The sequence below is a fragment of the Callorhinus ursinus genome, unplaced genomic scaffold, assembly GCF_003265705.2.
Source record: "Callorhinus ursinus isolate GAN/ISIS: 27379988/994484 unplaced genomic scaffold, GSC_fseal_2.0 scaffold1, whole genome shotgun sequence".
Taxonomy (NCBI): domain Eukaryota; kingdom Metazoa; phylum Chordata; class Mammalia; order Carnivora; family Otariidae; genus Callorhinus; species Callorhinus ursinus.
In genome coordinates this window covers 52442035-52468270 of record NW_027397063.1, presented here as the reverse complement: position 1 = coordinate 52468270, position 26236 = coordinate 52442035, and the positions used below count along the sequence as shown (strand labels likewise).

Genomic DNA, 26236 nt, shown 5'->3' with positions numbered 1-26236 from the left:
GCCACTGAGAATTGTCAGCTTATACCCACCACAAATCAGTGGGGGGAGAGACTTCACAAGTCATTTATCATGCTTCCTAATTGGACCCTGGGGAGCCAAGCATCGCCATAGTTTACTACACTGTTTTGCTTATTACTATGCTGACTGTAGAAGAAAACGCTTCCCACATCTCTGTAACACATATGTATGTTTTAACCCCTAGACGTTACTACTAACAGAGTATCTTTACTATAAATTATAACTGTCAGTCCATTCTACCTTAACTGTCCCATACTTGTAACAATGGTTCTAAATTAACCACTCACCTTGCAAACCTTGCAGTTTCAGTATGACTTTTTAAACTGCCTAAGAGACATTGTTTGCGGGCAACTGTAGCATCGTGTGGGTTAGGAACAAAAAAACGAAATAGCTGTGTCTTGGCTGACTGTCCATTCTCTGCACTGTCCCATCCTCCTTAGCCTACAAAGCACCAAGCATTCCCAGCCATGTTCTATGTTGGAAAGCTGCTTGGCCATTCTAAAATGTTTTCTCGATTATACACGTAGAGTTTTTATGACTTGGAAGCAGGGAATGTTTGGAGAACAGAAACAACTGTGTAAAGAAAGAGAAAGAGAGGAAGGGAGGGAGGGAGGAAGAAAGAAAGAAAGAAAGAAAGAGAAAGAGGAAAAAAGAAAAAGGAAGGAAGGAGGGATGGAAGGAAAAAATCAAACGGTATCTTGTGTGTTGAATTGTAAGTTAGAAAGTAAACGGGGAGATTTGTTCTATTTTCCTCCCTGGAGTTCCAGAACACAGGTAAGTTCATCACTGAAAGCTGCTCATTGTTGCAATGCTGAAAAAGAGCAATCTCATTCGTTGGCGGTTGGTTTTCCCTTAGAGAATCAACCCTCCTGTGCTAAATCGGTTCAATTAAGAGTGTGACTTCTTGTTCTGTATTTACATGTACTCTCCACCTGCTTTTGCTTTGTAGAGTTTCTCTTAGAGTCCACGTTTTCTTTTTCTTGAGATTTCTAACCATTAGGAACACAAGAAAGAGACTTCCTTCTTGATGGGCAGTGCAGGTAATTTCTGGCCCAGCTTACCTGACAATGCACAATATGTTAACCACACCATTCATTCACTCAAAAAAAATAACTATCCTCGTACCTTCTCTGTGCCAGACTCTGAGCGTCGTCTTGGGAATGCCTGTGGAGAGCAAGGCAGACACAGCCTCGGCACCAATAGAGCTTACAGACAAGATGGGGCAGTGGATGATGTGTTAAGCAGTCATAAAAAAGTTTGCTAAGTTTAGGGTACCTGTGTAGTATTTGGGGAGCACAGGATACAGACACCTTTGCTAGCCTGGGCTGATCAGGGAAGGCTTCCAGGTGAAAGGGAAGTTTAGAAGGCGGAAAGGAGAAAAGAGAGGAGCAAACATTCCAGCACATACCAAAGTGTAGAATTCAGAGAGAGTTGAACAATATTAAGCCTAATTAATTTTCAAAATTTGAAAAAATATAACTTTTCCCAAATAGTTTCTTATTTCTCCTATTTTGCATCTGCCTTGTTTTTTAAAAAGAAAAGACATGCAATAAACCAGTGGGGTTAAAGGTAAGAGAATCTGCATTCCCACCTCTGTTACCCTCTTAGGACAAGAAAGCATCTGTTGGCTTCATTGTGCAGACATGTAGTGATCCTGCATACCATGTGGTAGGTAGCACTATGCTGGATAAGTTTTCTGGAAAAAATGCTGAGTGCCTATTATCTGGCAGAACATCTAGAGAAAACGTTCAGCCTCTCAACAGGGAGGTTGGCTGGTAAATTTTAATTTTAGTTGTAGGAATGGTCAAGTTGTAAGGAGCCATCAGTATTTTCAAGGAGCTGCTCCAGAACCTGGTGGTGATGTTATATTTTGAGTCAATGACACAGCAGGAGTATGAATCACTGAGGCTTCCTGGCATTCTGAGTAATAAAGTCACTTGGGAAAGGTCCAAAGCAGAACCGCCTTTACCAAGTTCTGGACTGTGGTGGTTAGTGCCATAGACATAGGGTAACTCAGAGCATACCACCATTTTTAATCCATTATCTTCTAATTTTCAAGAGCCTTAGAAGCCCTAGGAAATCTCACAAATTCATTTGTTATCTCTGCATCCAAATTCTGCAGGCCAGTTACCTTGTTTTATGGTACTTGAATTTTTTTTTTGAAACATACAAAATGAAAACACACATTACATGGATTAAAGACAGTCTTGAATACCTTAGAATTTAAAACTAAAATGTATTCTAAAACAGATCTGCAATTCACAATTTAGGGCTGGGAAATGAAAAGAGAGGAAGAAAACCAGAAAGGATGAAAATCTCTAGAGACTTACCCACACCTGTGCTTTTAATCCTTTTTAGCAAGTTAAATAAATGAAGGCACAAAAGGCTTTAAAATATACATAAAATGTATGCTTTTAAACATGGAAAATATAATCTGCTTTGCACCAACAGCTATGTAGATTTGGGGCTGGGACGTAGTTCTTTATTAAATGAGAAGACTTGTCTTTAATTCCACAAGGGCAAAAGGCCAGGACAGTACCCACAGGTGCAAAGGGCACATTCTAGATACAAGGGCAGAAGCACTTTGTTTCTTCCGTAAGACAGAAACTGCACGCCTGGCCCTAATACCTTACTGACTGACAGCTGATTCAAATAAATTTACTTCTGGAGTTTGTCTAATCTTATATGTATTTTTAGGTAGAATGGCCCAGGGAAACCCCTTTATTAAACTTAGACCCTTGGGCATTCTCTAACATTTTAATTCATTGATTATTAAAAATTAAATTTCTCAGGCTAAATAAGAAGCCCATAGGATTTGAGGAAGTTGCCTTGCTGTAAGAGACTTAATGAAGCCCTCTCGTTATGGTGGGAGTGCTCAGCAAATCCCCACTTTCTGTAACAACCCATCTCACCATTGAGCAGAGCCCATAGAGGCTAAAGTTACATCACACACACTCATAAAGTGCAATTATATCAAGCCTACAGTCAGAAGGACCTCATAAACCCCTATAATACATTTTTTATTGCATTGTCATTTCATGTGGTTAAGACTATGTTCCCTATAGAAACTCAGCCTTACTATCTTTGCTTCTGTTTGGTTTTGCTCTATGATACCAGCCAACTAAAAGAGTGAGAAAAAAAAAAATTTCAATCTCCTTGTAACGATGTCAACCCAAAGCCAAATATTATTTTCTTTTCCCTAGGGTTTTTAAAAATGCATTGATTTGTTTTTATAAATACTTTTCTATTCTGATAATGAATGTTATGCATTCTCATTATGGAAGAACTTGAAAATACGTGAAACTATAAAGAAGAAAATAAAGATCAGATACAATCTCTCTCCTCAGAGATAACATCATTAATATGACATAAACAAATGTTTCATCTGAAGGTCTGAGCTTAAAAGAGTTAAGTTAAAATACCTAAGCCATTCTGTTTTCTGCCCTTTCTGAGGCTGGGCATGTGTCTGTGACTTGCCCAAGCTCACAGCCCAGGCAGGCCCCGGAGTAGCCCTCCTGCCCCGGATTAGGGCTCTCTCCACAGCGACAGACACACTTGCAGCTCTTCCAGATCCCAGTCAAACCTGACTCTTCCTACCAGAGGTTTCCCTTGTGTCCCTTCCAGGATTTCCAGTGAGAGCTCCCCTTTTATAAGTTTGTCTCTTTTTAATGAAATGAGCATTTAAAACATTTTTTTCCTGATGCTTTTTACTGTAGAACACTTGGTTTCCAGGGGATTGGTCCATAAATTCATGAGAATAAACAGTGAGTCTCAAATATTTTCTTAGAAGACTTTATTTATTTGAGAGAGAGAAAGCGCGCACAAGTAGGGGGAGGGGCAGAGGGAGAAGCTGAGCAGGGAGCCCGATGTGGGGCTTGATCCCAGGACCCTCAGATCATTCCTGGGATCAGGACCTGAACCAAAGGCAGACACTTAACTGACTCAGCCACCCAAGCGTCCCTGTGAGTCTCAGATATTTTATTCACATTATACAGTAAGAAATTATGTCAGCATTAATCTTGTTTGGGCTTATTCTTTCTTTCAACTAGAAGTTATCACCATATGCCCAGAGTGACAAATATTTGGCTAAATCTTTCATGGCTCCAACTCACTCCTAAATAACATCAAACACATGAAGTCCATTTTAGGCCAACTTTTAAGGGGAAAAACCCTCAGAAGTGTTTGAAAGTAAAGCGTAAGATTCCTTTCATGACCTAAAGTTAGCTAAGGGAAGCCAACATCCCTTCTCAAATACTGATGACATACTAAGACTTCTTAGTCTCCCCCAGCCAGTTTTAAATATTCTCTTAGTAGTTAGGATATTAGTCCACCTATAAATTAACTAAGAAAATAGAAATCAGGGTACCTGACTGGCTCTGTCTGCAAAGTATGTGACTCTTGATCTCAGGGACGTGAGTTTAAGCCCCATGATGGGTGTAGAGGTTACTTTAAAAACAAACAAACAAAAAACACAGCAATAATAGAAAAAAAAAACACAACACAAAACAAACAGGAATAGCCTTAAGGTTAAGGTTTAGACCTATTTCTCTCTTTTGGCTTTTTCCCCCTGAACTACGCCCAGGATGGTTACTGTGATTCTCAGAGAACATTACTCCAGAGGTATTAGGCATTAGGGTTTGTACAACATGAATACAGTAAGTAGGAGAAAATAAAAAAAAAAAAAACTCTAACAATTTATTTTTTTTATTTTTTTAAAGATTTTATTTATTTATTTGAGAGAGAGAGAATGAGAGATAGAGAGCACAAGAGGGAAGAGGGTCAGAGGGAGAAGCAGACTCCCTGCTGAGCAGGGAACCCGATGCAGGACTCGATCCCAGGACTCCAGGATCATGACCTGAGCCGAAGGCAGTCGTTTAACCGACTGAGCCACCTAGGCGCCCAAAACTCTAACAATTTAAACAGAAATCACAGCCATATCTTTTTTGTACGTCAAAAAAACAATAATAATAATACTTGTAAGTAAAAGTTGCCTAAAGTCTCTGAGTGGAGAAACCTGCAAGAAAGAAATTAATAACTTTCTAAGCTTGAAAGTGGCTTTGAAAATTGAATTAATTAATGTCCTGCTTTTAAGCCACTATAAAAATAAGGGTTTTGTTTTTCAAAACTGTGACCAAAAGAAAATAAAAGTCAGAGCACATAAAACATAAATTCCCATCGAAGAATCTTATAAATGTTATGCTTCAGGTCTTCATAATCAATGAAAGAGGAAGAGGCAGCACGTCGAATCTTCTTCATTTCCTTTATTAAATTTTTTAAGGATTTTAACCCCATGCTTCTCTTCCTTGTTGCAGGCAACTGGAGGGTAAAATCCCCATTGAATGTGGACCTTCCCTCTCTTCTGAACATACAGTCTTACTAGATCTCCCAAAAGGCAAAAAAAAAAAAAAAAAAAAAAGCAACAATTAATTTTTTAAAAGTCGCAAGTCATCTGAGTCATTTTCAAAACCTAAAGTGCATCAGATGACTAGCCTTATACAAAGAATTGTGCCCTACACAATGGAAGAGGGAATATTCCCTTGTCCAGATGGCAGTGGCAGATTATAAAGTGAGCCATTCATGTTCAAGTAAACATGGAACTAGAACAACCATACACAAATGATATAGACCCCAAAGCTCTGTACATCTTACCTGGGGCGGGGAATGAGTGCTTAGAAGCAGGGAGTTCGAGGTAAGTGGTTAAGAGTCAAGAGTCAAAGCACTGAAAATCAATTCTTCTCTCTATGGATTTGTTGTACCCTCATCTTGGCTCTACCAGATAGAACTCAAAGAAGACAAAATGCCAAAATTGTTCAGAAACACAGACTTGAACATTCCCTAGGGCAATAAGGGATTTTCCAAACTGTAAACTCTGTAGAGTTTCCAGGGACGCATCTCTCTCACTTTCATATCACTCACTTCAATTTCTGGGCAGAGAGAGAGGCAGAGAGAATGAATCACACCACCTCGTGGAAGATGAGAGGTAAGGTCTTCTGGTCTTTGAACAATAAAAGAAGCTAGGGTTTCTATCTTCTAAGGTTTCAATTTTCATTAGTCAAGAGGATATTCTCTTTTTTATTTCTTATTTCTTTTTTTTCTTTTTTCTTTTTTTAGAGAGGGAGAGACGGGGATGAGGGGCAGAGGGAGAGGGAGAGAATCTTAAGCAGGTCCTACGCCCAGTGCGGAACCCAACTTAGGCCTCAATCTCACGACCCTGAGATCATGACCTGAGCTGAAATCAAGAGTCAGACACTTAACCAACTGAGACACCCAGGTGACCCCAGTCCAGAGGATATTCTTAAGTAAACCTCAACCACCCAGAAAATTTTCTATCTGACCGAATTTGGGGACTGATGAAAGGACTTCCTCATCCCATTTGGCTCTCCAATTGCCTGATTTCCCAGCAAAAATTTTGCCTTTCCACTAGGGCATGATGATTCCAAAAGAAGAACAGAATCTTCCTCTACCTAGAATCCTAGCTAGGCTAGATCTTGAGGTACGAAATGATTCAATTGCTCTTTCATTTGCTCATTCCTTCATCCACTCATCTATGCATGGGCATTTATTCAGCAAATCTATTGGACACCTACTTCATGCTAGAGAAATAGTGAGCTGAGACTACACTAGTGAACAAGGAAGACATGCTCTATGCCAACTGAGAGACTGAATCAGCTCTTTCCGATGCTGCATGTTTGTCTAACATGGATGGGTATAAAGAATCTGAAAGTTAAAAGTCAAAGACAGTTTGAATAAATGTGTCATGACACTTGCCTTTTCTAGTACTAAGTTCTTTCCCCCATTGCCTCCTTGTACCCCATCAGCAGGAACTAAAGTCTAAGCATTTGGCAATAATGCTTCTAGAGAATTCTAGAACTTTCTCTGTACTAAACTCACCCACAAAGTTTTGTTCATTGTATTGCTACAGTAGATTTATCTTTTTATTCTTTGAACTTGCACTGCCATGCTTACTTGTTAAATGTATTTGCTAAAGCGTATAGTTTTTGTACCTTTATACCTAAGAGGTATAAAAATCATAGGTTTCAACTGTATTCTAATGAGTGTGTCCAGGAAATCCCTACAGAAATAATATCCTTGGCAAGTCAGTTTTACTCAAGAATTTGGAATCACCTTAGCACTACAAAAGGAAGAATAATTCTCAGTTGCTTCAGGACAACAATTTTTTTTTTCTTTTCTGTAAGAATAGGAAAGACTCCTTCTGGAAATGTAGCGTTTCGTGCTGGCTCTGACTGAAAAAAGTTTTTATTTTTCCCACTATTGCCACCTGGTGGACAAAGGCAATTTCTTTAGAGAGCACATAGGAACATATCTTTGTATTACCACAAGATGGCAGCACACAACCAAGCTTTCAAAATGCCAGGCTCAAAACATTCAGGGTTTTGCTTCTCAAAACAGAATGTTCTATTCCAACAGAAGAGGATGAATAGGAAATAATAGTACAAAATAAGCACCCTGTTTTGCTTTCCTAAAGATAAATGGAATTCCAAGTCTTGAGATCATTAATTATTGTTTCAATCAAAAAGAATGAAATCTTGCCATTTTCAACAACGTGGATGGAACTAGAGGGTATTAAGCTAAGCGTAGTAAGTCAGTCAGAGAAAGACAAATATCATGATTTCACTCATATGTGGAATTTAAGAAACAAAACTGATGATCATAGGGGAAGGGAAGGAAAAATAAAATAAGATAAAAACAGAGAAGGGAGGCAAACCTTAAGAGACTCTTAACTGTAGAGAACAAACTGAGGGTTGCTAGCGGAGAAGGGGGTAGGGGGACAGGCTAGAGGGGTGATGGACATTAAGGAGCGCACTTGTTGGGATGAGCACTGGGTGTTGTACGTGGGTGATGAATCACTGGTTCTGCTCCTGAAACCCCAGTGCTGCACTGTATGTTAAATAACCTGAATTAAAAAAATAATCATCATCATCATCACAAACCGGTTTCTTTATTGCAATAGGGAGGGCTTCCTAAAATTTAACTGGTAACCTAGTTTGCTTTTAAAGTTATTTCAAGCAAATGCATATTTTTTCTGATTTTTTGTGCTATTTTCTTCATAGAGTATAATATTTGGACAATGTTTTAAAATCCTTCTTTTAGTGAACTCTTTTTAATTAATTAGCAGGGGAGTTTCTGTTCCCTAAGAGAAATATTTAGACATGTAGACTCTTATCCAGGCCTGTGTCACTGACTGGTTAACCCAGGCATATTGCTGGTTTTCTCCCGACCAAAATGCTGCCTGGTCAGTCTGCCTCCCTATCACTTCAGTGCGCTAACATCTCTTGATGTTTCGTTCATCCTTATTGCTGCAGTAAATTTTTTTTGTTATTATTATTCTTTAGATCTACACTGCCATAGCTTACTTGTTAAGATATATTTTTCTCTTTTCCACCAAACTGACAGTCCTCTCCAAAGGGGATTTTACCACAAATCTGATAACATTAACTCTCATTCATTGAGCATTAACTATGTATCTAGCAGCATTCTGAGTACAGTATGGTAATTAGTTTTTCTAACCGGTAGCACAAACTTATAAGGAGCACATTGATTAAATTTATTTTACAGATAATGAAACTTAGGCAAAGAGAGGTTGAGTGATACTTTCTAGCTTAAGCAGAACCATTGGTCTTCCTGCCTGCCCAGGTTCCTGAACACTTCCTTGGAATTATTCCCATGAGGCCTGTGGATCAGGGATGGAGCAGGGGAAACCAAGTATTCTTGACATAAAGATGGTCCCGTTAGGGATCTAGGCCTCTTTGGGTGAAAAACAATCATTCCGTGACCTTGTAGCACCCTTATAAATTCCAAAGAATGATAAATTGAAAGGTTTGACCAAAGAAAGAAGGGAAGTTGCCCTTTGCACAAGAGCAGAGCCAAACTGTCCCCAGTTGATACTGAATCATTGAAATATCCCAGCGAGAACCCTAGAGTTATATAAGCTATAGTTACATAGCCTTGCTTTCATAAAAACACCAGAGGGGCATTGTAGGATAGTGGAAAGGTTCTAGTTGGAGAAGAGAGAGCCCTAAATTTCAGTCTCAGCTTTACTCTGTGTGACCCCGGGTAACTGATCATACTATTCTAAGTACGTTCTCTACAGTGCCTTTTCAACAATTTTTAAGGCAACATATTTATTTCAAAGAAAAGTAGTCAGAGTAGGTATTATGAAAGAAAATAAGTGGCAGTGTGTTTAATATACAATTGAAACATCAGTAGTCTGATGATCAAGATAGTCAATAGGTAGAGTTGTTTTATAAACAAAACAGTGATTTTTTTTTTTTTATCTTGATGGAATCTGGCTTCACTTCTGGAGTAAGAGTGACATTGGTTTCTGGCTTCTGCTAGAAGAGGAACAAAATTCTCACTACATCCTTCTATACAGGCTTCCACACAGAAGATTGTGCAAGGAACAGACTAACTCTTCAAAGACAGAAGGACAGGTGCCAGTGGCTTTGAGCATCTTCAGAAGTGCATGTAGAGGCCCACCAGCAGTCATCATACAAAAGAACATTCACACTAGGATCCCCCGTCCCTCATCTAACCGGTTTAGGCAGGCTGTCCTTATGTGTAGATACAGCTTGCCGTTAGGAGCAGCCTGGCTTACACTAGTTTTGCTAATGCTGAATTGTAGCCAAACATTTTCAAAACTTCAGACACTAGAAAAACTGTGCCCTTCTTATAGCCATCATAAGAATACCAGAAAACGGCATGCTGTTTGAGGGCTTCTTCCTGTGACCTCCTTTGGATAGACAAATGGAAAATTTGTGAAGGAAATAGACTGCACCGAACCTCAGAAATTTTGCATACCTGATTCTGAAGGTCTGAACCCTTTGTGCTAAATCAGATCATAAGTTAGCTACTCAGGCTCTCTCTTGTTTTAACAGTCTCAGGCTCTGTTAAGAGGATGCTTGGCCTACATTTATTTTTCTCATATTTCAGTGATTCTAAATCTGCTCTGGCCCATTGTGCATTCAGAGTGCCTTCATGCATTGGCCATACTACAAGAGGGAACAGGAGCAGAGACAGCCCTGCTTCCCTGGAACTCATAGTCCAGTAGCGAAGACAAGTATTAATCAAACATCAGACAAAGGTATTTAAAATTAAAACTGAGATGAGTGTCATGAAGGAGAGCAGAGCTTATATTAAAGGGACTTAATTTTACTAGGGAGACTAAGGAAGACTTCCCTGACTTCTGAAGGATGAGTGGGATTTCTAGTAGTGATAACATTGGGCCATCGGCCCTACAACTACAACAACAAAAAACATGATCCCATGGAGAATGAAGGAAGGCTTGTGGGCTGGGATGCAGACATGATGAGTCTGGAGAGATGAGGGAGGAGAGCCATGGATGCAATGCTAAGGATTTGGGTCCATATCCTGGAAGACGCAAGAAAGCATGAACAAGTTTCAAGCAAGACAATGAGGTAAACCAGATGTCCCATTCAAAGAGCTCTCTTTAGCTTCAAAGTTCAGTCACTTTACTTCCTTAGTGAAAGTGTGTTATTGGGGGGTGCAAGGTCATGTCCTGATCACAGAGAAGACAATCCATACCCCACAGCCATGGTTTGGGCTCCTATGTCTAACTTACCATTCAGTTGGTCCTAAAGATCAAAGTGGTAGCCTATGGAAATTTTCCACATTTACTTCTAAAAATCTAACAGTATTGTTGTTTAGTTGATAAAGTTACTCAAAAGGGAATTCATGTGTTTGACCACTATGAGCTCTTCCAACCCTGAGATTTATACACTTAACAAGTATTTATTGAACACATACTGCATGTCAGACTCTAATCTAGGCGCAGAAATACAATGGTTGACAAGACAGACTTCATTGCTGCCCTCACAGAACATTTATTCTAATGGAGGAGATAAACTTTAACCAAGCAAATAAGTAAATTTATAAAATGATACCAACTAGTGATAAATGCTAAGAACATTAATAAAACAGGGTAAAGGAATAGAAAGTGACCTAGGGTACCATTTTGATAAGGTGATGGGAGAAGTTCTTCCTGAGTTGGTGTCCTTTCAGTAGAAATCTGAATGAAATGACTGTGTGGGCCATGCAGGGATCTGGGGAAGAAACATTGCAAGCGCATAAAACAACAGGTGCACCACTTGTAAAGCTGGAAAGGATTTAGTGTGTTAGGAGAAAAGCAAGGTCAACTGGCTTGAGTGGAGTAAACCAGGGGCAAAATGGCAGGAGGGGGTTAGAGGCCAGACACCTTCTATCATCCCATTAAATTGCAGTCAAGAGTACTTCTACATGCCATTCTCAGAGTTCTTGTACTTGTCTATACACATAACATGTAGCATCAAGTATTTGTAGTTGGAAATTATTTTTGCCACCTCCAACTGAACAACATTTGTTCCAACAAACAATCTCTTTCCATGTGCCTTTCTTTCGATCTCTACCAGTACGTGTTCCTATTAGAATGTTCTTTCCACCTTTTGTCCCATTCCCCTTTCAGTGGAGAGTACCAGATTACCTTTGTGCTTATTCTCAATTGATAAAAAAAAAAATTTATCTGTTTTTTTGTTTTGCTAAATGTTTCTTTTTTTAGAAATTGGCACCACCGTGCACTTCAAGCAAAAAGGTATGGTTCTTATTTCTGATTACCTACTGTATGTTAAAATTAAGATTTCTTAGCCATATATTGGAGTCTTATACTCTTGAGTTTATTTCATCTCAATAATTTGTGATAATAATTTCCATAACATATTTGCCACTATGTTTCCCAGATTGTGAACTTTCTCAGTCACAAAAAGCCCTGATCCAACCCATGACCCCTATATCACTTTTGACAGCTATTCTTTTTTAAATCTCTAGAACTGAACAAGTTATCCCCCTCCCACTTTCCATATCCTAGGTGGCCATGGTTAACCCTTGCAGATCTGCACTTTTGGCAATGTTCCCTGCCCAGTGACTGGGCTCTCATAAGAGACAGAGAGCCTACTTACTGTCCCTTGTTGGCTATTAAAATAGATACATTGCTAAAGGAAATAGAGTAGCATCTCCTAAAATGAAGCATTGAACAGTTAATATTCTCCCTGCCTCGGTGTTCTCACAGGTCTTCCTGTAACCTCCCCCTTCTGCAGTACACCCAGCTGCTGGGGTCTCCCAGGGACAGCACCACATGCCTCCATCAGCCACGTGACACAGTAATCACCCACCTCTCCCTACAAAGGCAATGCAATCAGGTGAAAACTTCATGAACTGAAACCTACGATGCAAACAATGACCAATTCTGAGGTGCCCTCTTTACAAGTCCAACATAAATCCTTAACAGTATCTGTCCCCAGACAAAAGCTACGGAGGAACCTGCATGGCCAGACAGCAGCCTCCTTAAGTCCTCATGGCCACTCACCTGGATTGGTAATTGTCTCGTATGAAGATGTTTTCTTCTCTGGGCCTCAAAGAGAATGAGACAACCCAGGTCATTCTCAATTTTGAAAATCTATTCTTGTGGGACTTAGACCCTACCAGTGACCAGCATCCACAGAGACTATGTACACTTCGTTGCTTACTCCCAGGAAAGGGTCAGCACCTTGTTTATGGCCAGCTCTAGCAAGTCTTCACATAAGGCAGCAGAGACGAAGCCACCAGAAATACATACATGAACCAAGATCATTTGGGGCAAGAAGGTGTAAACTCGTGTCCCTTTCGGCCCTTCTTTTCTCCCCAATGCCATGATTATCAATTACATGTGAATTTTAAGTTTCTAGTGTTGGTGGAACATATGATATCTTAGGTGTTGGAGAAATAGGGCATAGGGTTTTATTTCAAAGACCACCAAGATAAATTCCTGGTGTCAACCAAAGGAATTCTTAGTATTGGCCTACAATTTCAAAATTTTGTATGCCAAATATTGGATGCTGTTTTGTTGGAGAAGATGTGATGGACTTTACGGTAAGAATACTTTAAGCTTATTCAAGACTCCCCTTATACAGAGGAGAGATAATACATAAAAAATTATGTAGGAGGAACCCAAATTGAAGTCTAAGACATGGCTCAAATTAAACATCAATTTATCCCCTCTTCTATGCTCCAGCCTGGAGAATATAGGCTTTAACCCCCAATTCCGTCCTGCAGAGGAAGCTGTACTGGCTGAACATAGAGAGCAGGTGGCGCCAAAGTCAATCTTACCAGGCTTCCCTTTAAACGTGGCTTTCCAGGACAGGGAAGGGCATTTGCCTGCACATTTAGATATTATCTAAGAGAGATCTTAGAAGATTGTTTTTCTCCTTTGCTTAACAATTGTTTTGTATTCGAGTTTTTGTTTTATTTTCAGTCACTCGGTCAGTCCTTAATAGTTTTTTTTTTTTAAGATTTATTTATTTATTTATTTGAGAGAGCGAGAATGAGAGATGGACAGAGAGAGCACATGAAAGGGGGGAGGGTCAGAGGGAGAAGCAGACTCCCTCCTGAGCAGGGAGCCTGATGTGGGACTCGATCCCGGGACTCCAGGATCATGACCTGAGCCGAAAGCAGTCGCTTAACCGACTGAGCTACCCAGGCGCCCCGTCCTTAATAGTTCTAAGAAGAATTAAAACTTAAACTTAACTGGTCTTTCTTCTTTTCTTGCATGGCTCAACTACGTACAGGAATAAAAATTATTATTGACTTTGATTCCTTAGTGGCTGAAAGGAATGCCTGAGGATCCCTGAAGCTGTGATTAATGTTTTGTTTTGTTTTAAGAATGATTATTTTGAATAAATCTAGTCCTAAATCTAGGAATGAGTCCTAAGTACTCAGGAGAAGCAACAGAAATGCATTGGCTAGATTGGAATGAATCACAAAGTGTCTCCAAGTACATGCTCTCTAAAGCAGGTGTTGGAAAATCACGTTGTACTTTCTTTTGAGATTTTACTGAAAGACAATCAATTGTCTGTGCTGCGCATCTTGCATCAAATTCTTGTAGAGACTTGCCGAAAATTCTCATATCCCACAATTTCAGGATGCTTTATCAACCTTGTCCTTAATCACAGATTCCCTTGTAAAAGCATTATTGTGGCAAAGTGCAATCCAGCATTCACCTTGATACAGAGTCTCACTTATCATCCTGTGCTGAGGTTGAGAACCTTGACCTGGTATGTTGAGTCAAGATTCTCAATCTTGCTACAGCTGAATTTTGCCCCTTCGGGTCAAACTTTAAAAAGCCTTGACCCAATTCACAAGCTGATGCCTTTGATTCAGGGGTATTTCATGTCTTCCTGTAATCCAAGCTTCTATAGTTAATAGCAATGATGATGATGCTACCATTTTTTGAATGTTTACTAGATACCACACATATAAGTGTGCACACACACACATAAACACATATAGAATGTGGCTAAATGCCAAGATATGATTTTTGTCTGTTGTATGAAAAACTTGTAGCAATTTTTGAATTGTGGTTCTATTTGCCCATCTATTCTTAAGGCTAATTTATGTTTACAGACTCTTGCTTTCATTATATCTGTCAGTATATAAAAGCACTTGCTGAGCCTGGCCATCTGGTGTGGGAAATAAGATTTATCATTTGCATTTCCACAAATAAGCAGAAATTTCATAACTATGAACTAAAACATAATTAATGATTTTGCTGATTATTCTTCCCTGAAATAGCCATTAACTGAAGTAGTCTCCTATGCAGTCATATATATCTATAATTGCATACACACTTGTGATGATGCTCCAACTATCATTCATTTACCCTTGCATTTTTTTCAAGCTATTTATTTACTCTCAAAACCAATTATGAAAAGAGCAAGTCATATAAGCACATCAAATAGCTATATGAGAGCACTTAATAAATAATAATTGATAGAAGTGAAGATATCCTTAACAGATCCATGAAATGCATTTCAAATATATAATAATAATTCTACTAAGGATAAAATTAAGATTATTAGCAGAGTCATACTGGGATTCCCGACACATATCATAGGCTAGCATGTGAAAATAACAGTTAATTCTCAATTGTATCTATTAAAAGGCCAATAATATGTGTGTACATATATCATATTTGTATATATGAGTATGCATATAATATATACTTCTCTTTCTATCTGCGAATATATGTGTGTACATACATTAGCAAGAATGTTATATGTGAACATATTTATTTAGGTTCCTATATGTATATATTGTATTTTTCAATGATGGAATTTTTGCTTTCTCAAATACTTACTGCCCTTCAAATAAAATGATAAGACTAGGCTTTTTAGACTTCCCCAGGTACCACTCAACTCCAGGATGTCTGAAAGATAATCTAGCCTGTCCCAGCACTAAAAGGGAGGTTAAGGACATAGGCAAAATTAGACTTTTTCTAAAAACGTTCTGTTTCACACTATCCCTAGGGCAAAACAAAAATCATTTTTGCTTGGTCCTGTGAGGCCTCAATTTGTGTGTAGTCTTTCTCTGTTTTGGAAGCTGTCCTGACCCACTAATCCAAGTAAATGCCATTTAAAGCATATAGAGGAATTAAAATGATAGGGAAATGCATTAGCGTCTGGCCAGAAGCCCTGGGGAGTTGCCACTGAGAGAACTTAAAGGTCACAAAGGCCAAAAAGGATGGTGGTGAAGGGTGTGGAGGGTGGGCTTTGAAAGGCATGGAGCTGAGACTCTGAACACCTGTATTCTAGTGCTCAGTCGACAATTCCCATCAGGTGCTTTATGCAGGATACATGATCTTCTTGAACCTAAATTCCTCATGAAAGGCATGAACCCGAAGGTAGTGGAAGTGTCTTTTATTAATAAAATCCTATAGCCATTCAGAAACTTAAAGAATTGACTGATTGAATATTTAAATTGTTTACTCTGTATCTCCGTAGCTTTCCAGATAATAAAGCTCATTTTCTACCATTTCAAAGTTGGCATATATTCATATTTTTAGAGTAAATAATATTTTTAATATTCTCAAGAAGACATTCTAGTAAAACATATTCTATTGAAAATTGTTTTCAAAGAAAATGGTTGCCTCCATGTCGTGTTTTGTTCATTCTGGCTATTGTTTTAAACGTACCGAAAATTCATTTGCTGAACGTTTCACTCCTTCACCGTGGAACTTCACTGCATAGTGGTGACAGGCAAAGACTGGAGCCAGCCACCTGGGCCAAAACCCCAGCTCCTCTGCATACTAGCTGTGTAGATGTATGCATTGCCTCTTACTATCTCAGTGTAAAATAGGGTTCATTATAATACCCGTCTCATAGGATGGTTATATGCTTACATGCATAAAGCATCTGTGACAGTACCTTCTAGTAAGTGCTGTGTAAGTGTCGATTTTATTTGGGTGTTGTTGCCATTATTTATATAAAACACAGATTAGGAGGACATTCTTGAATTCAACATTTTCCCTGTTATTTGACCTCTGATCTGATATGTTCGTAGACACTTTTGGAAACATTCGCCTACCAGAGGACGCTTCCATTGCACATGCAAACCATCATAGGTTTAAACACACACTCGCACACACACACGCACACACACTCACATGCACATTCGTTGACACACATTGATCAGCATATGTGCCCTCCAAACTGCAAAGTGACCCATAATTAGTCACATTGATTTCTCTTTCGAACATCATTGTCTAAGCATACAGTCTTAAATCTAAAAATCTTTGTTGTGAAAAATACTAACATTTTCTTCTTGTAATGGATCTATATGAACAGAACTATACAGAAGGAGAAAATGGAGCAAGCAAAGCATAGGAGACAAGCTCTTGGGGCCTGCACTTTCTGCCCCAATTCTCTCCTTTCTGTCAACACACATATGCCTTCTCCACTTCCTTCTCCATTCCAATCTCCCTCTTAGATCCACACCCACACGCCCCAGATTGTGTCCGTGTTGGGAAAACTAAGGTGGCAGTGGGAAACATAGAGGCTGCCACTCCCGGGGGAGTTCCGGGCAAGTTCCAGCCTCAGTCCTGCTTCTGGTCTGGACCTGCCTCCTAACCTCCCTGGGTTTGGTTGTCCTCGTTGTTGTTGTTCCTGCTGCCTTTGCTTTTGATCTTTAAAGTTGTCACATGAAGAGTTGGGACCAGATGATCCCCTCCTGCCTCTTAAGACTCTACAAGGAGTTGACTTATTTTCTACCTTGCAGCTCAGGGGCCATTCAGTCATAAGTGTTCCTTGGAAGCAATTCCCCTTCCCATTAACAAATAAATAATTACCACTTCCCCTGAGAAATGAGAGTTTCAGACTGGTCCCATGTTTTATTGATGGAGACACTGTGATGAATCAGCTAGAGGAGCCCGTGTCTGGCTGCTGAAGGACCCTCACCAATGCTTGGAATCTTAACAAGGGCTGGTATCACAGTGCTATGCAGAGCAGAGCGTGGGAGAGGAGGCTGGGTGAAGAGGACCCCGCTGCACCAGCAGACACATCAGTGATAGCCTTCTCCAAGAGCATTTTATATTCTGAAGTGTTCGACCACTGATACCCCTTGAGATACTTACAACTCAAGGAGAAGGACTTAGGAAAGATGGGGAGTGCTTCTTGGGCTGTACATAAGCGCACTGACTTTGAAGTGCTGGTACCTGGCCCATTCTTACCTCTGATACTGTCAGCTGTCAGCTATAACAGAGAGTGAGGCTGGATGTAACTATTCTCTTTTCTTTCTCTTTTGCATTGCAGGGCCTGGGTCGGTGAGAGGAATAAATGGATCCATCAGTCTGGCCGTACCACTGTGGCTGCTGGCAGCATCTCTGCTCTGCCTTCTCAGCAAATGTTAATAGAATAAAAATTTAAAAATAATTTAAAAAACACACAAAAATGCGTCACACAGGATACAGAGAGAGAGAGACAGAGAGAGCGAGATGGGGGGAGACTGTTTATTTTACAACTTTGTGTGTTTATAAATGAAGGGGGAAATAAGAAAACCAAGAAGAAAATACACTTAAAACCATTTTAAAGTCCATCAATAAAAACTTAACTATAAATCAGGGTGGGAAAAGTTCTACAAGGATATGTGTATATCGAAGCAAATATATACTATATAAAGACTACATCATGCTAAGGACACCCGGATGTTGTAAAAATAAGACAAGTGAAGAAGTGTCAGATGGATATTAACCCCCACATACACACTTTATCCTTCCTTCATTCTTTTTCATCTGTGGGGAAAGAAAAAATAAGGTCTTGCCTTTGGTGTTTATATTTCCATCATCTTTTAATTTTGTTCTTCATTTGAGCTGACTCATAGCCATTTCAGACTATCAGTGGAATCCGCGCTGGAATCCTGTGTTGAGCCTTTACCTGGCTTTCCTGCCTCCACTATCTCTCCAACTTTTAAGACCATCTCCTCCCCCTCCAGTGTGTTCTATCTCCCCCACATCCATCCCAGAGACTCCCTTTATACCCCCCATCCCCATAGCTGTTGCTTCTCCTCACCCCCTACCACACCCCCCAGCACTAGTCATGCCGCAAACTCTAGGAAGTGCCATTTTAATTTTCTCCACTGTGCGTGCGTGCTCAAGTCTCTCGCTCTCACGTGGGTGTACATGTGTGTGAGCGTGTGTGTGTCTCTCTCTAAAGCATGCCAAGGGAATGGTCCATGTGTACATAGACTCATTGTGCTGTAGATACTGTCCCGCATTGTAATTGTGAGATGCGGCTGTGACAAGTTGCTGTGGGACATGGTGGGGAAGGAGGCATGGAGCAGAGTCCCCCAACCTCCCCCATGGCTGTCGCATGACATCAGTGTGTACCCACACCAAGCTGTGCCCCTTCTAAGGGCAGAACCTCATATTCCTCCTAGTCCAATCATCAGAACCCAGTCGAGAGTCACTCAGAATATCACTGTAAATGAAAGTGCCTACTATTGATGGGGTGAGCAAACAGTAGAAAGAATCAGTGACGTCAATGAGGTGACCTAGGAGAGAAGGTTTCTGACTTCACTCTTGTTTCATGAGTCTGAGGAATTCATGTATTTCCTGGCTTTTTGCAGGCTTGGACCTGCTCTGCTGCAGGAGTGAGTAGCATGTGTTGAGTAAATCCCAAGAACCAGGAAGGTCTCCAAGTGTTAACTCTCAATGAAAGGATGATGAGCCACATGGAGATCCTAAGCAGCCCTGTTGTGCCCCTTCCCTGATCTTCAAGTAACACTGCATTTGGCCCATGGATTCCCTTGAGCAGAGATTGTTTCCTATTTCAGATAAAATATAGTGAGAGTGAGCAAAGCAGGAAAAGTAGACCAGATGTGCAGGACCCTACTCGTTTTGTAGAGATGTTGGCAGAGCTCTATACAAAGCATTGACCATAACAAGAAGGAATCCATTCCTTGTGCTCCTTTGCAGATTTTTGTCCTGGTGTTGTAAGCTAATACTCTATTTGGTGGCCTGCACAATCTCCTTTTTTGCTCCACTGGCAATGTTTGCAGCACCATTGTTCGCAGTAGTCCATCATTATCCTAGGCCAGGCCGCTGGAATATATTCCACCTTCCCTGCTCACTTTTGGCTTCTGGTTCCTGAAAAAGATACTGTGGGGGATATGATGTCTAAGTTTACATCAACAAGAGTCATCTGAAATGTGAGTTAGTTCCTTAATCAAAAGAACTGGGAAACTTGTAATAATTTAGGTCGAAGTTGTACACACACCAACAAAGCTTGGTATCACCGCAACACCAGGATTTTCTTAGGAAAGGTCTTGCAGAGAGAGCTGGCTCTCTGTCTGTAGATGTCTTTGTCAGGAAACCAACCATTGCTTTCACTTGAACTATAGGAGGCATTGGAAGTAACTCAGTTTATGAAAAGACAGAGGATTATTATTGAGGTCACAATTGAATGTATTTCAGAAGAGCCAAATATGGTACCTCCTTTAGTTTTGGAACCTGAAAAATAGTGTCACAGAATATAAAACAGGAAATTTCCTAACTGCAAATAGAAAAAGGAAGGAAGAGAAGAAGCGAGGGAAAAAGTGGAAAAGAGGGAAGGTAGGGAAGAAGGAAGGAAGGGAGGGAGGGAGGGAAGAAGAGAAGACAGACCTAAAATTTCTACTGATAGATTTCATTAATTGCAGTCTCTTTGCAATGAGCCTTGTCTTTGAAGGTAATGATCTCTTTGATAAGCAACATTTTAAATCTGTTCTAGGGGATTCTATTGTTTGTTTTAGAAAACTTATTACCAGCCTTCTTTTGTGATTGCAGTTTAGACATGAAACTGAAGGGCAAATTGGGCTTAGGGATGGATAAGAGTATTTGTGGCAGATCCTCGCATAGTACAGAAATTCTTATCCCAGAAAGTAGCTACTAAAATATAGGGAAGGTGAGCCATATTCCTATCCAGCATCAGTTTATTGACAATCGGGGTTTCTCTAACATTTTGGTCTTAGTACAGGAATAAAAGTTTATCATCATTGATGATAAATATTCCCCACATATTGAAGAGCCAGTTACATCCTTAGGTGGAAGCTTTAGAGGAATGCATGCTAATTTAAAGATATATAAGAAAAGAAAAGTAGGAGGAGTTAATTTGGTTTAGTATCAGTTTCAGGAACAGATCCTTGTGGCATGTGACATATTTTAATCATACTCCTACATTCGTATTGTCTCCACCCTATCATAATGACAAGGTCTTGATTTTATAGGAGATTCTCCACAGAAAGGAATGTCTGCCTTGTCAGCACCATTTGTTCCCTGAGTTTTAATATAATGGACCATATATTAAACATAATTAAACATATATTGAATATTGTGGTGTTTGCATATATCTCTGGCAGGATCTGGGAATTAAAAAAAAAAAAAAATTTGTCCTGGCTCCTGTTTCAGAGCAAACATTGGCCCCAGAAATCTCCTAGGTTTGAGAATGTCTCTAAGCAATGTGAAGAATGGAGGAGAACATAATTTGGAGAAAGGTCAGGAAAAAGGTAGCAGCCGGAGGACTGACACCAAGAAATTGAGTCTGAACATGGGACTTCTTGGAATTTAGTTCATCATATTGCTATAAATCCCTTCAAGAATCTTGTCCATTGGTAATCAAAACTTGAAACCCTGCACTGAAAAGAACAAACTGGTTGGAAGTAATACCCTGAGAGGAGTGAAATTCATCAATTAATCTGAATGGCTAATATATTTAATGTCCTCTGTATGCAAAACGAAACTCCACCACTCATAAAACAAAATCCTTAGAACCGACCTTCAGTTAACAAAAGCAGAAATGACCTTGACCAAGGGCACTTCCTGAAGAATGAGAACTATCCTAGGTTTTACAACTGCAGAATTATATCTTCTGTGCAATTAACTGTTCATCAGAAGGTGTTGCCTTGTTGGAGGAACAATCTTACTTGTTTTGAGACATAATATCCCTCTGCCCTGAAAGAACTAAGGCTTAGGGAAAAATTGTGTTTTCTGTTGGGGAAGAATTGTCCTATTGACCTTTGCCTTCTCTTCCAAGTCAGACAGACTTCTCCCTTGCCATGGGCATTTTTTTACTACATATTCAGTCAACTGGGGCTATTCATAGAGACCTTGTAAAAGTACTCGTGATTTTCATGTTCTTGGAGACAGAAACACAAATCTGTTTCTCCTCCAAAAATGGACTTACCTCCTTTGCACACAAAAACTAAACTCCTCAGCATGAAATTATTTCTGAGTTATTACCTACCAAGTTGTTAGCTTCTTAACTACTCCAGAGTCACAGTTTCCATCCCCAGGTTGGTTGTGGTTTGACTGTTTCTATTGGCTTGTCTCCCAGAATCTCTCCTTTTGCTTTTTGCAGGCCTTGAATTATTTGTGGAAAAATAATATATATGTGTATGTATTTTTTTTAATCTTATCTTTACAGATGCTATATTTACAATATTGTATGTATTATAAGACAAATCTAGAATAATGGTTAAAAGGAAGAAAAAATACTGAATTTGGTTAAAAAAAAGAGCTATGCTTCATTTAGAAAGATACGGAGCCCCATTTTTTCCACTTCGTAATTACTTGTTTAAGAGGAATTTTTTGTGGACCAAGTTCCATGGGATTAGCCATGGCCTTATTTTTCTCTTCATCTTCATTAACTTTTTAGCCTGAATTTAGTCTTGGTTACCGGTAACTCTCATGTTTTTTATAGAAATATAAGTGCAGTGCTATATCTGACCTATAAAAACTATTAATATTTTGAAGACAAATGTTAAACATACCACAAAAATGGTGAGATTGGACCCTAAATTAAGAAACTCAAATTCAGTTCAGGAAGCCTTCTTCTTTCTTCCGTACTTAAAATATTTCTCTTCCAAAGACTACATTTGCCCCACTGATGTAAATTTTCCATCATGTTTGGCATAATATCTGTAAACATCTCACTAAATGCAAAATGGAGTTTACATTTATGTGCATACTAGTGGAAGAGAAGTAAACTATTTTCATTTGCATGTAGCTGTGTTGTCAAATGCGGCCAACTGAAATTCAAGAGAGAATTTGTTTTCACCCAGCAATGTACATCACTTTCCTCTTGGCAAGGAAGCTGGTGTTAACGTTAGGTTTAGGTTTAACATTTACACCAGTGCAAATGTTTATGGATATTATGGAAAACTTATTTTAAAATCTTGATTTCCTTTCAGTGCATTTACATACTGTGTGCTGATTAATAAATTAGGCACCAATCATGTGTAAATCAATGTAAATCACTAGTTTATGTACATAATATAAACTATGTAAACTTCATTTTTCATGCAGTGCCCAGGTTCAGCTAATTCTATGAATCTTAAAGAAAAAAAAATCAAATAAAAACTAAAGCATTTCACAGATCAGAATGGGAAGGAGTATGACTAATGTCCCAAACAAGAAGGTTGCCTCAGCAAAAGCAGAACCACAGGAACTATTAAAGGTGACATCCTGCTCAAGTCACAAAGAGGCCACCTCTTTGTTCCTGAGGGACCTAAGTGGAATTTCTTCCAACTGTTGCCACAGTCGTCTCACCTGACCCCAGAGCAAGGGAAATGAGAAGACAGGGAGGAAGGAGTTTTAAGGTCTCATGTATCTGTTGCGTCAACTCCCAGTGTCTTGTTACTTCTTACCCACCATCTAGGATGGCTTATTTAAATGGATCCAAGAAAGTCACCTACAGCTTGGTGAGCAAAATATTACTCAGTTTTTATTTTCCATCAGACAAAGACATTGGGAAAGCTTCCTTTTCATCTTGATTCTAAGAAATTGTAGGATATAAGAAATAGGCTATATCCTTGAGAAAAATCTTGCCAAGTTACCTTAGGAAATGATTACTTTTACTTAATCTGATAGACCTATATTTCTACATATCTATCCTGAATATTGCAAATGAGGACATAATTACTTTAATTGGGACTATCTCTCTCAGGCACCTTCTCTTGGAGTCTTTTTGAAAGGTCTGATGTGTTTAAAAGAGTGACATATATGTATTTTCTACAATCTGAACAGCCACAAAGAGCCATCAAAGAGATGACTTTGGGAATCACATGAACTTTCTGCATGGATTGTTACAGAAAGAAATTTAGGTCAAATTGACATTACACTTAATTAAAGTACACTCCTCCACCCAAGATAAATGGCAACTTTAAGGTGAAGCAGAAAGTCAAGAGAACTGGATTCTGGCTAGGGTCTGGCCACAAACAAGCTAGGTGACCTTAAGCAAGTCATTTAACCTTCCTGAGACCTGGTTTTCTCATACTGAAAGTAAGGAATTTGGATCACATCTCTAAGACCTCTGTCAGCTCTAAACTCTGATTCTGAATAAGAATTTTACACTCATGTAGCATGTGGCCAGCTGGTCATTCCAAGCAGCTGTTTGTCACCTTCGGTTTGGCCTCTGTACCACCTTCGTTTCTCGGTACCATCATTCCATCATCTCCATTTCAAAAGCCAAAACGTCTAGAATACAGGGTCCCTGGACTGGTTCTAAAATTCTCTTCTGATCAAAACTTCTTAGTAATGTAGAGAAGGGACACATTCAGATGATACTGAAGGCATTGAAATAGCTGGAGTTGTTTCCTTATAATAAAAAATCCAACTATTGCACTGTATTCTAATAATTTTTCATAGAAAGGAAAGTAGCCAGATTGAGTATTATGCATGCTGTGCATATGAAAGGAAACATCAGGGGTTTTTTTTGTTTTCGTTTTTGTTTTCCTCATCCTGGGCCAAGGGCCTCATTTCAGTAAATGTGTGTCCTTGAAAACTCTGCTTGAGCTGATGGCAGTAGGCTTGTGGTCCCAGGCAGTTTCAAAAGGCTGTTCTGTGAGAAAAAGGCAAGACAATACATTTTGTTTTGTAAGGAATTTCTCATGGCATGAGTTTCCCTAAACTTGACTTAGAGGCTGTGAAGTCAAGCAAATGAACAGAGAGAAAACAAGCCTCATTTTCAAAAAAGTACAGGTCGATATCATTTAAAGAAGACAAGTTAAAAATAGGACAAAAAGAAACACATTTCAGGAGGTGACAGAGTCGAATACAGTAAGAGTTGTTGTGAAGGCCAAGATCAAATGTGGAAGTTCAGTTCTCTGAGAAGAGGGGACACAGAAATGATGCTTCTCAGGCAGTTAATGAGGAATTACTTTCTTGTGCCATGTTCTGAAGGGATTGAGCACAGGCCCACTTGTTTTAACCTATCAAAGTGTAGCCCCACACTATCCTGGAGGCTCAAATTATCTTTTCATTCATTGCCTAAGAGAACAGAAACAATCTGAGTCTCCTGTGTACTGTAGAGCAGGGATTATCCATAACTTCCCAGCATTAGTATCACTTGACGTAGATAAGGATGCGGGATGTGCTTTGAGCACTTACCAATCTCTCTTTAAGTGGGAGAATGACCTGCCCATAGGACAACTCCCCATTTTCGTGGTTATTTCAGAGGTGTCTCTTTGAGGGGTGCTCCTGGATCTATTCCTACAGTTACATTTTCCTCTGCACAAGCCTTCTCTATGTAAAGCCAGGCACAGAGTAAACATCTGCTTCTTGCAAATGAAGAAAAAACATGGAGCTACGAGCTTCGTGGAATGTGGCAGTAATTCTAAGATATCTGTGGCCTTTTCTGGACCCACTTCCCTAAGTCTTTGCTCTTCACCAGAGAATGTAAATGGTTCATTCTGGTGATTATGGCCAAGTCCTGCTCCCTAAGTGTTCACTGGGTTTGAGGGAAGGTTAAAGGGAAAAAGATGCAGGGGGAGAGAAGCATGGGACAAAACCTCCGCCTTCTTTCCCCCAACCTTGCCTCACCCCTTCCTTATCACTGCTCTACTGAAGGGTGTATAAATCCTGCTCTTGGTTAGAATTCTCCTTATTAACAGTGTTATATACATATAAATATATATATATATATTCCTTTTTTTCAGCCCTGTAGACATAAACAAAACTTTTCCTTGATGATACAAACACATGGCCATTTTTTATTTGTTTTTTTTTTGTTGTTGTTGTTGTTGTTCAAAGTTTATTGGATGGATTTTTTTCCCTGGATACTAGCTCTGTGAAGGAAAATAAAAAGCGCAATGTGTGTTAAAAAAAAAAATTAAAATTAAAAGCTTTTTTTCTTTTCTTTTAAAATGTATTTAAATTCTGTTTCTCTCTTCTGTTACTTTACACGTATGAATGCTCTGCTCTTCTGTGATCTTAAAACAAAATGAAATAAATGTGAAAAGGAGACATGTCTTCATTGACCTGAGTCAGTGATCTTGTGGTTGACTGCACTGCCTCTCGGAGGTTGGTTTTCATGAATAAGATAGGAAACGAAGCCAATGATGAAAATAATGTGAAGAAGGGGTGGACAGAATACCAGAGAATCTCTTGCAGGCTCTATCAGTATCTCTCCTATCACAGAAGGGAATGTGGCATTTACAGTAATTGTCTTCAACTAAGCAAAGAGGTTCTCTGCAAGTTTTTTTCTCCCTTAAGGGATCATAAGAAAGAGCATTAATTACCATTGGGAAGCCACAGGTAAAGCATTAAGAAGTTCCAGATTGTTGGATTTGAGTGAGACCTTAGGACATAATCCCCCAAAAAACATTAGGGAGTATACTCTTTCATTAAAGTCTCCATAGTAGGGGTATCTTTAAGGATTAGTTTTAATAAGATCCTACTTGATAGCAATAGAAGGAACAAAATTACTTTCTAAAGCCACCTATTTTTTTTTCTACTTGTGAAAAAGAAAGTTTGTTGTCTATTCTTACTGAGAGCCATTACCTTCACAAAATGCGTCCAGAATCTCTATAGAATTCCTATAGCATTGCACAGGACAGACAGAAGATAGCAAAAGAAAATGAGAAATAA

At 39.3% G+C, this 26236-nt stretch overlaps 1 protein-coding gene across 1 annotated transcript in view; it reads left to right on the top strand.

The window, feature by feature from the left end:
* Window positions 1-25622, top strand: part of LOC112826425 (limbic system-associated membrane protein-like) — a 65429-nt gene extending 39807 nt beyond the window's left edge. Inside the window, exons 8-9 of the mRNA XM_073897837.1 lie at window positions 11591-11623; window positions 17649-25622. Coding sequence (XP_073753938.1) covers window positions 11591-11623; window positions 17649-17746 — 131 coding nt within the window. The 3' untranslated portion in view covers window positions 17747-25622. The remainder of the gene's footprint in view (window positions 1-11590; window positions 11624-17648) is intronic.
* Window positions 25623-26236: the final 614 nt, after the last annotated feature.